Consider the following 11,297-nt stretch of genomic DNA (forward strand, 5'->3'; position numbering starts at 1 on the left):
GTGAGAACTGTTGGGTTGTATTGGTCCTCCTTACTTGGGAACTTTTTTTAGAGCGAATGGTGTAAAATCCCAGTTATTTCATATTCACAAGAGGAAAACAGAGCAGAAGTCATTTGTTTTTCCAGGCAGATGCTGCTGCACGATGTATCCCTTTGCTAGCTACTCTCAGTGCTTTCTCTAGTGGCAGTACACTTGCTTAGATGTATCATAACACGGTTTTATTATGTGAGGAACCAGCTCTCTTCCTTAATGTGTTTCAAGAAAAATAATAAATTTATTAGTATTTCCTGAGTCTCTGTAGTTCCATGCTAATGTTACTTAAAAATATGGGGTCACAAAATCAATCCGTTTTAATTCCTCTGTCCTTCTCGGTGGCTCACAGTGCATTTGACTATGACACTGAAAACATGAATTCTGAAGATATTTACAGCTCTCTTCGTGGAGTCACTGAAGCCATTCAGAATTTCAGCTTCCGTAGTCAGGAAGATATGAACGAGCCTTTAAAAAGAGAGTCCAAAAAAGATGATGGTGACTCGGTGAGTATGTAAACTCATCTTGGTGCCAGCAAAGCAAGCCAATGAGTGAGTTGTTAGAGACGGTGAAGCATAATTTTCAGTAGGTTTGTATGTTACAACTTCTGAAATGGAACATTTCTCTTCAGTTACTTAAGAACTTCAGAAAGATTTGTTCCTGGTCTTGAGCCACATTTTGGAAATGTAAATGCTAATTCTGAGTAGCACCAGCTCTTCATCTACTTACAATGTTAGCCATTTGAAAATCTGTTATCTTGGCAGCTGCAGTTCAGGTTCTGGGAGATCTGCACCTTAATGTGTAGTTTTCCAAAGACTTTATTCTGTAGAGACTGTGTGGGTGTTCCAATGTTGTATACTTCTGTTTCTATGGACTTCAGCTTTCAGATATGTTGAGCTTGTGAAGTATAGATATGTTTAAACATTTTTTTTAATTACTTGGTATCAGACTTCTGAGATAAAATACTGACAGCTGCTGCTAGTTCATGAATTCTTTTGGATTGTGCACACTTTCCTGGTTTTGAAGGAAAGCAAAGTTTGGGGAACTGTTTTTTAAGGCTTCTGTTTGAAATAAATTTGTAAAACAGTTTTTTCTGCATAGATGAATTAGTCATGTTGTTTACCGAAATGTGTGAGTGTGGTTTTCATACGCTGCTATGATAACTTCTTTCCCTGCAGATTTGCAGTGCTTCAGGAATAGCAGGAGGTGGTGTGGGTGATACCGGCCGAACAGCTCTGGATAACAAAACTTCCTTACTCAACACGATGCCTCCCCACTCCTCCCCACGCTCACGAGAGTATAACCCGTACAATTATTCGGATGGTATCAGTTCATTTAATAAATCTGCTTTGAAAGAAGCCATGTTTGATGATGATGCAGAGCAGTTTCCTGATGGTGAGCTGCATTCTGTGCTAGAATAGGAAGAAAATGGTGAGGTTTTCCATCCTTGAGTTCAGTCTGTAAATTTGTGATTAGCAGTAGATGTATCACCAGTGCTGCTGCTTTGAGAGGTTTTTACAAATGCTGCATTTCAAATTAGTTTATTTATTAGTAATCCTTCTGAGTGACGTTGTTGCATTGCCAGGTATTTGTAGAGAGTAAGGATAGAAATAAGATAAATACTGAAATGTATTGTATACTTCTGGTAGCACATCCTGTAGCAGTATTGCCAATATAAATTTACTTAGCTGATTGCTTTATAACTGAAATTTAACGTGGGGGGAGGAAAGGGAAGAGTTACAATAAGGAAGTAAAACTGGATCAAACCAGTTTGGGAACTAGGGGAAAGATGAAGATTTTTGTTAGTAATATATTTGTATTTGAAACATGGCATTGGCATTTTGTATTGACTAAACATTCTGTGAGAAAACCACCACAAAACAAAGCAGCTTGTACCAGGAAGGTGGTTCATTCAGCCCATGTGAATCTCAGAGCTCAGGCTCTTGGTTTGTAGGCTTCTAAAGCTACTTTTTAATACTTCTCAGTATACCTTTTGGTAATTCTTTTATCTCTGAATGTTGGGAAGGTTCCAAAGTATCACTGCTACCACTGTTCCTTTAAAAAGTAGTAGGTGCTGTTCATAATCTGGTGTTTGTTGTTGATATTGCGTATTCAGTTTGAGATGAAAATCAGGTTTTAGGGGAAGAAATTTCTTACTAGTAAGGGACAAATGAATTTTCCTCTTTCTGACGGTTTTAACTCTGTCATCCAGCAAAGATGTGTCCAAGTGGTGAAGAACAAAGCTGCTTGCTGACATGGTAGTTTGTTCAACTACTTCCTCAATTGGCTTTAAGTTTACATTAAACTAAAACCAAATCCAAGTCAGGTGCATGTCTCTGTTTTCTGTTCAGTGAAGAGGCATATGGCCAGTCATTCTCTTATGAAAAAGACTGAGGGGAAAGCAAAGCTTTGCAACTCATGTCATGCAAATAGCAATCATTAAATACCTTTGCCATCCATATAGAGAGCCAGTTCATGATCGAGATTCTGCATTACAGGGACCCTGTTTTACATGGGATAAGCCTCTTTATACCTTCCAGTAACATATTTCTGGATATTGCATTAAACCAAATGTGGTCTGTGCTGCACCAGCGTATCCTGGCTTTGCAAAAACTCATGCCTGGCTGGAGTGAAGCATCCTCATCCAGGATTAGTTTGTCCTGCCTGGAGCGGTAGTGCAAAGAGCTCTGCTCTTTAATGCATCTTAACAAAGTACTTGCATTCATTCCTGTGCTCACCTTGAGGATTTAGTTATACCACATGCATTCAGTCATTTGCATTTGTTACTTTTAGAATTTCATCAATATGGGGGAATGGTTTTATAATTTTTATATGACCTAATAAATTTGTTATGGAAAATGTGTTTCATGTGTTAATAAATAGGATAATTTTAGGAATGAAGTAATTCAGGAACATGTACCTTTTATGCCAATACTTTGAACCTTTGCCATAAAGAATATGTATTTGTTAATTTATCCAAAAGTCTCAGTGCAGAGATGGAAGCTCCATGCTTTTCTTTCTTAAAGGCTATGTCCCTTCCAATGCTAACCATTGTATGATTCTGTGGGTCTTGATGCTGGAATACAGGCAGCAACTTGATACTTCATTTTCATGAAGACCAGTTTTAAGGTTTTTGATTGCTTGCAGATCTCTTCAGTGTTCTCAAATGTGGGGTGTGTTACTGATGTATTTTTCCATTACCATGGAATTCTCCCTAATCAAATCTAAAATTCAGGCCATCTCCTAATGACTGCTGTTGGGAATCTCTGTGGGACTCATGGCCTTGGTTTGCTTCCATTTCAGCGGTTGTGTACCAAGCACCATTTTTGTGCATGCTTTTTTCCCTCCTATGGTATCATGGCTTCCAAAAACCTGAGCAATTCCATGATACCAACAGAGGAAAGGCAGATTAATCATCTTGGATGAGTCATATGGGAAAGGTAGCACTTTCTGTATAGATCAGGTTTAAGAGGATGTAGAGTACCTAGCACTTGTGTGTGTTGCAAGTGTAAGATCTCTTGCAGCAAACTAGTTTACAGGGGTTTTTGTAATATCATTGTAGGGGATTTTTTGTCATTGTAAGCTTGTTTAGCACTGAAAATAGAGTTGCCAAATTGCAACTTTTGCAGACAAATTTGGGGGGAGAAAAAATATGCTAGGAAGCCAGATAGCTATCCTAGAAAATATACCTTCAGTTGCACAGCAGGCGCTGATACTTAACTGCAATGACTCGAGAACTGTGTTTGTGTGCTCCTTTTTGGCAGAGCCTCCTATGGACCATTCTGACCTGGTTGCAGAGTTACTGAAAGAGTTATCAAACCATAATGAGAGAGTTGAGGAAAGAAAGGCTGCCCTGTACGAGCTCATGAAGTTAACTCAGGAAGAGTCTTTTGGTGTTTGGGATGAGCACTTCAAAACAATTCTACTTCTGCTGCTTGAAACACTTGGAGATAAGGAGGTAAATTCAGATTAATCCAGTTTGAATGTTTACAGAGCATGTGGTTTACTTTCAGTATCTTTGAATTTTGTATGGGTTGTCAGAAAGGCACAAATTCCAGTTAGTCTTGAAAAACAAACAACTATGGAAGTATAGATGTCATGAAGTCTGAATGTCCTGACGGTGAAAAGGGCATCAGTAACACTCACCTCCTCAAGTGTTCTTGCTTGTCCATTCCCATATAATAGAGTAAATGAAACATTTTTCACTGAGATTCAAAACTTCTCTGTTAATAGCCCCTGGTCAAGTCTAGAATATCACAACATCACGTGTGGCAAAACAGTTAAAAATGTATTTCTAAAGTACAGTAGTGCTCATTGTGAAGAGACCAAGTTCTACATAACTGGATCAGAAAGACACCAATACTTGGCATTGACAAAAGTAAAAAGGAATGTTAAAAGATGTATTTGCATGACGTGATGCTGTAAATTCATTCTATCAGCACTCGTGAACGGTAAAATTGTTTGCAACTTACTTTCTGGGTGGCATAGCTTACTCCATTAGGTAGCAATGTTTTTATGATGTGCCACCTGCATTATCTGCAAAAAGAGATTCAGAAGAGTGAGAAACTTAAGGATTGTTTTCCTAGCTTGATTTGTTAACTTTGGATTCATACTATCTATATGCATAATGCATAATCTGATATTTTTCCATTATCAAAAGCTCTTTCAGCTGCTGAATAAATGTTAAACCATATGTCTGTTTAAAGAGACCTAACTCATTTATTTTGGTATTTAGCATGCAATTAGAGCTCTGGCATTGAAAGTTCTAAGAGAAATTCTAAGAAACCAGCCAGCAAGGTTTAAGAATTACGCAGAGCTCACCATCATGAAGACGTTAGAAGCACATAAGGATCCTCATAAGGAGGTGGGTAATCAGTTACTCTATTTGATAAGGACAAATTACTACTAAATGAAACAGCTGCCCAAAAAGTGGGAGAAATTAGACAGATCTTACTGAGAAAGTAATTTGGGTAATAATCAAGCATTCAGCTGTTAACAGAGGTATGCAAGAAAGAAGAGAACTGCTGTTTTATAAGCTCTCAAATGCTTAATATCAGGCCTAATAGCAATTGTCTTGGGTGCTGTAACCAGTGATGTGTCATTATAGCTCTTCAGGGAGTAACTGAAGGGAGTTTTTTTTCTTGTATGACATCTTAAGCCATATTTAGGTGTCCTGACGCTCTACAAGCTTTTGGATTTCATTAAGGTTCATGGTTTAGAGATGGGATTGAACATGGCAAGGAATGGTCAACCCTTTCCATTTTTAGGCAGCTTTGCACCATTCGAGATCATGGCTTTGAGTTTTATTAGGGTAGAACACACTGTAGTGTATCAAAGGGAGGAGTTGGCTGGGGCCAAGAATAGTGAGGGGATTCAGAAGTAAAAGGATAACTGTAATCTTGCTCAGAAGTCTTCTTGATGCATACATACACAAGAAAGGATAATGCTTGTAGATACAAGAAGTGTAAGTACAGTACCCACCTCAATATTCAACAGCTCCCGTCAGTATCTCTGGTGCTACGGAAAGAATTCAGGTATATTACCAGATGGTCGCGTCTTCTCCTGCCCTCCCCACACACGAGCACTTACTCTATATTGAACTTATGTGGAGTTCTAAGTTTTGAAGTTTAACTGCAGTGCCTCCCATACCAATGACTTCTGTCGCTCGTCTGAAACTCATTTTTCCCTGCACCCTCTTGATCTGTTTCATTTGCTGTATCTATTACACTGAATTGTCCTCCTCTGTCCTTCTCTGTTACTGTGCTTTTTCTCTCTCTTGGTTTCATATATGCAAAAAGAGAGAGTGAAAGTGACAAGGAGGGAGAGAAATCATTATGGAGGGATTTGTATGTCACTGATTTTGTACAGCAGTTGACTCATTAAAATGGCAGATGCCATAGCTGCTCTAATAGGAAGATCAGATGTTAATTTCCTCTGTTGTGCCCGCACTGTATCCTGAGATTCTGTACCTATTATCTTCCTATCTAATTACTCTTGTTCTGCTTGTTCTGCATATTCTTTAGGGTTAAAGCACTGTCTCATCGTAGCTTCTTTCAGACGTAGAGGGGAAGAACACCACCTAGCTTGACTTGAAGTAGCAATCCAGGCACGTCATTAAATATGTTTTTCAGATGAATGTGAAAACACCTCATCAGTGATCACTGACCTAACAAATGACAGCACAAGAAATCAGGTTTACAGAGGTGGTGATACTTGAGTGAGTAGTTGCAGAATAGAGACATTTCAGATGCAATTCAACATGCAGGTTTGCAAAACTAACACACACATTGCCAAGGACATAGATTAGCCCCAGAATATTGGCAAGAGTCTTGGTTTTAGGAAAGTACATCCAGCAGTTGGAGTCTTGTAAACAAGATTCTAAAAGGGTTCTTAATTCCCGTATTCTACAATACTGTAGGAAATGCTTGTGCTCAGGACCATTACTGACAGATAAGAGACCATAGTAACAGTCTCTTGTATGGAATTTTTCCGTGTCTTTTACTTATTCTTTCAATAGGTGGTGAGATCTGCTGAAGAAGCTGCTTCCATGCTGGCCACTTCCATTAGCCCAGATCAGTGCATCAAAGTTCTCTGTCCGATTATCCAAACTGCAGATTACCCCATTAATCTGGCTGCAATCAAAATGCAGACAAAAGTTATAGAAAGAGTATCTAAAGAAACCCTTACTCAGCTTTTACCAGAGATTGTGCCAGGTCTAATACAGGTAAGGAGAGAAGAAACACTGTAGGTATATATAGGAATTGTAAAGACAATATCATTTGGTTCTCATGAAGGATTTTATTTGTCTGATAGCTGATGGCTGCTTTGATGCAAAACAACTCAGATAGTGGGAATAAACTCTTGACTGGCAGGTAGTTAAATTATAACTGTAGTTACGACTCAAAGGAAATCTCAGTAGGGTATAAAGTAATAATTACAGGTAAGCTTGGTAGATACTTTTAGTTATAAGATAGGGTTTTTTTGTTGATTGTATCTTTTCCAAGCTGGAATCATTTGGTCTGAAGTTACCTGTGTTGTATCGTGTATAATTGTAGGCTTTTATTACTTATGGTTTGGGGGAGGTAAGAGGAAAGAAGCAATTGACTGGGGAAAGTTTAATAAAATGAGAAGGATATCACAAGTTTCTTTGTCTTTAAATTCATTCCCACCTTATCAAGAGCCAAGATACATTAATTTGTATGTGATGGATAAAGAGAACTTGACAGTTGCCTTCTGCAGATTTGTGTCTTTAATGGATCTGATCTGATCATACATCTACAGGAAGGGAAAAGCAGAGAAGGGACCCTCTGAGAAGGGGCTGTGAGACAGACAGCCAGGCATATGGGGTACTGGAAAGGGGCAAAGAAACAAAAATCATTAAGGAGGGAGATGGAAGTTAACAAGAGAATCTTTACCTGTTAAGAGAATACCTCTTTCAGAGTAAGGAGGCTCTGAATTGAGTGGTCTTCTGCTTTAAGTAAATATCTGTACAATCTAGAACAATTTCTCTTATGTACTCCCCTATTGCGTGACTGCAGCTCTGTTTTCAGAGTAACTTATGAACAGGATTGTGTGGGGTTTGATTTCAGTCTGGAAAATGATTATCAGTGGTGATTAATAATCAGCCTGCTTTGTAAGTACATGCTCTGAATTTGCATGTTGGATTTTAGGCTGGAATGCCTCATTGGGCTATGCTGGCATTAATTTACTGTAGACTTCAATGTATTTATCATAGTAAATAAGTAAATAGCTTTCTGAGGCTTTTAATCATTAACTGATAGGGTATTAATGTTAATTTTATTGCTTTCCAGGGTTATGATAATTCAGAGAGCAGCGTTCGTAAGGCATGTGTTTTCTGCCTTGTAGCCATTCATGCAGTAATTGGCGATGAACTAAAACCACATCTCAGTCAACTCACTGGCAGTAAAGTAAGTAAAAGATACCATTTAGAGAAATCTTGGGTCATAATTCCATGAATTCATTTGCATTTTAGTTGCAGTTGCCAGGAAGTTTCATAAAAGTATATACCTGAATGTATATCAGGGCTACAAAGACCTGAGGATGAATATAAATCTGTCATAAAATGTTCAGAACTGAAAATCTGTAGATCTTTATGCAAGTTACAAACTTCAGCATTAAGATAAATACTAAATATTGTTTCTTACTGCTGTTTAACGAGTTTAGTTACTGGGTATATCACTGGTAGGTAGTGATAGTGGCTGTACTCAGCATGGCTTTTCTTATCAGTATTTCTTGCCTTATTTTTCATGCAAGTTCTGATTGGAAAGCAATAAATGGAATACATAGATTTTCACATCAGAGGTTTTATTTATTCTTCCTCCTTGTTTTGTTTTCATCAGTCCTTTCATTACCTCTAACTTGCAAATGATAATAATAAGTGTTCTTTTTTGGTTCAGGATTTTATGATTTTATTGGTATCTCTTACATGCAGTTTTTGCATGCAAACAGCTATATATTAATTGTGAATCTCTTTGTCTTTGGGCATAAAACAGGACAAATTATTTTGTATATCTGTGAAGAAGACAGTGTTATCTTAAATACTATCTGACAGTGATTGTGTTGAATGTTGATTCTAGACAGTATTGGAAGCTGTAGTAAGTACCAGCATCGATAACTCTAGTTAGAGCCCCAAAACCTCAACATAAAAGACAAAAAAACCCAAACCTACCTTACTTAGAACAGCCTTGTAACCTGAGGAAAACATTCCATCTATGTTAATCCAGCTACCTTAGATCATTCTCTTCTTTACATCCTTAAAGAACGTTGAGCAGTTTCTCCTGTGACACATTTGTTGTTTTCATTGACAAGTATGTTACCTTTGAATCAACTGTGGTTTGCTTTTGGGGAAAAGAAGGTGCTTTAATGTCCCCTTTGTTGTACCATCGCTGCAGTCTGTACAGTTTGCACATACTAAACAAAGTGAATTTCTGGCTTAAATCTGCAGATGAAATTATTGAACCTTTACATCAAACGTGCACAAACAGGCTCTGGACCAGGGGATGCCACTGCAGATATGGCTGGACAAAGCTAATGAAGCTGACAAGAGTCACCCAGGTCTCCTAAAGCAAGGGCACAGCCCTCTGCTGTGAAAGGAAAATTGTTGCATACAACTTCTGGAACTTTTTTCTTGGGGCTTTTTTTTTTTTCCCTCTTTTTTTTCTTTTTTCTTTTTTTTTCTTTTTTTTTTCCTTCTTTTTTTTGTTATTTAACCCATGGCTGCCCTCAGCCTGCATGTGACTGTTGCAATAGAATTACTCCAGATCCAAGGAAAAACAGTATTAACATCAGTTGATCAAAGCAGAATAAAATCTAACATTATCTAATCCATCAGCTATCCTGTTCACAATCCTCCATGTCTTCCCATTAACTTTTGCCAGTGTTACTGTATGAAAAAAAGAGATTTTTTTTTAATGCTAATTAAAAAGTATGCTTTAAGCTTCAGAAGTTAAACTCTTAAGTTCTGTTGCTTTTATTCAGCTGCAGATAACATTACTTTTTTTATTGTTATTTTGAGTATCATGTCCTTCACTAGAAACACGAAGTGATGTGAAACAAGGCTGAACTAGTCTGAACTGCAGTGAGGCTTGTTCACTGTGGTGGTGGTTCATCATTATCTACAGCTTGTTTGGGGTATTCTGGAGATTGAGAAATATGCCTATAAAAAAAAGCTGGATTGATCCAGTTCTGTAAAAGTGATATTGTTCATTGGTTGTATGTTTGTTGCATAAATAAGAATTTAGTGTGCACAGCCCAGGACTGGTACAACCAGTACCTCTTCCTGTGGGAGACAGCCCTTTCAGGGTAGCATTGCTGACCTGGTGATAGTGTGGCAGTCTGCTTTGTTGCAGCAGAGTTAATGGTCACTTGATGGACGTGAACCATCCTTGTCACCTTTCGTTCTTCAAGCAGGATGCTTCAGAATGGAGTGCTCTGCCCAAGCATGCTCAGTATGTATTTATCTTTATCACTAGAATGTTTCCTCTCAACCTAATTGCTGGAACAAGTAGTCTTGTATTGTAACTCACATGGGATTTTATGACAACAGTGCAGAAAACTATTTATTCGTTACCTTCCTAAAAGCACCAAGATTTTCTGCATTGAATTTAAAGGTGGGGGAGGGAGGGGAATAGTCACAACTGCTATGGACCTTGCCACCTTTTAATTAAAGATAAAAATATATATATTTTGGATGAGTTGGGAAAGCTGCACCAAATTATTTGCATGGTTTTCTTGAATAGCATCCTCAAGACCCATCTGGATTAAGGTGTGGAAATGTTTCCAGGGTTTGTTTTTCCATTTTTTGAAAAAGAGTTAGTTTATTGTGAATAATGGTTCTTTGTATTTATGGACTTGATAATGGAAAGAGAACAAAGATCAAGTAAATGTGTCCCTAAATGTTGTCTTTTTCTTTTTTCCTTTTTCTTTGGTTTGTTTTTTTTTTTTTTTGGTCTTTGACATAAGCAGCAAGCTGATAACTGAGAATTGGGGTGAAACTGCCCTTCCCAGGAATGGGGGAACCTTACTGTGATGATGTCTAGTTGTAGGAACTGTATCCTGATAAGAGAGAAAATAGCAGTGCCAAGGACGATGATCTGTGCTAGGCTAAAATTCTCTCTACCTCTTCAGGGTGACTGATTTTTGACCGAGCTGCTGCATATAGCACCCAGTGGGAGAACTATCTACAGAAAATCTTTGTTTTCTTTTTTTTTTTCCCAAATTATCACTTTATGTGTATCCAAACCTCTATTCTTCAGCATTGCAGCCAAATATCATGAGAAAAACTCCTTATACACTTTACTTGCTAGGAACTGAAAAGCAAAAGTAACAGATGCTTGTAGTTACATGAAAGGTTGTTTTCACTTTAATTTGAAGTGAATGCACTAGAAAGAGGTAAGATGTGGTTGTTAAACAAGCAATGCCATTGCAGAGATTTATCTGGAGGAAAAGTTGTAGAAATACATGTAAAGACTTAAAACCAAGACTGTCCTAACTTGCCACTAGCCCTTTTTAGCAGCTACATCAAGAAAATACTATATCCTCTTTCTTTCCTTTGTACGTGTAACATCCTTGTTGTTTTCTACTGTTTAATTACATTGTGTATTTATAGTTCTATGCTTACCATTGTGCATATACTGGCAATAAAATGTACATAACATTACTTAAAAAATTAGCAATGTATACATTCTGGTTTTCTGTTTTATTTGATCACATTCTAGAAGAGAAATTATAAATGTGATGGACACAAC

The 11,297-nt window shown here is 37.7% G+C and overlaps 1 protein-coding gene across 10 annotated transcripts in view; it reads left to right on the top strand.

The window, feature by feature from the left end:
* The window catches only part of CLASP2 (cytoplasmic linker associated protein 2), a 122,639-nt gene extending 112,743 nt beyond the window's left edge, over positions 1–9,896 (top strand). For 9 of the 10 annotated variants that reach the window (XM_080639513.1, XM_080639516.1, XM_080639522.1 and 6 more), the window contains 7 exons: positions 383–536; positions 1,209–1,425; positions 3,795–3,988; positions 4,766–4,894; positions 6,548–6,754; positions 7,842–7,958; positions 8,996–9,896. In XM_080639513.1, the coding sequence (XP_080495639.1) occupies positions 383–536; positions 1,209–1,425; positions 3,795–3,988; positions 4,766–4,894; positions 6,548–6,754; positions 7,842–7,958; positions 8,996–9,082 (1,105 nt within the window). In that variant the 3' untranslated portion in view covers positions 9,083–9,896. The remainder of the gene's footprint in view (positions 1–382; positions 537–1,208; positions 1,426–3,794; positions 3,989–4,765; positions 4,895–6,547; positions 6,755–7,841; positions 7,959–8,995) is intronic. The other variant, XM_080639519.1, reaches the window with a different exon arrangement.
* The last annotated feature ends 1,401 nt before the right edge of the window (positions 9,897–11,297 follow it).

The sequence above is a fragment of the Psittacula echo genome (genome assembly GCF_963264785.1).
Source record: "Psittacula echo genome assembly, chromosome: 2".
NCBI classification, from domain to species: domain Eukaryota; kingdom Metazoa; phylum Chordata; class Aves; order Psittaciformes; family Psittacidae; genus Psittacula; species Psittacula echo.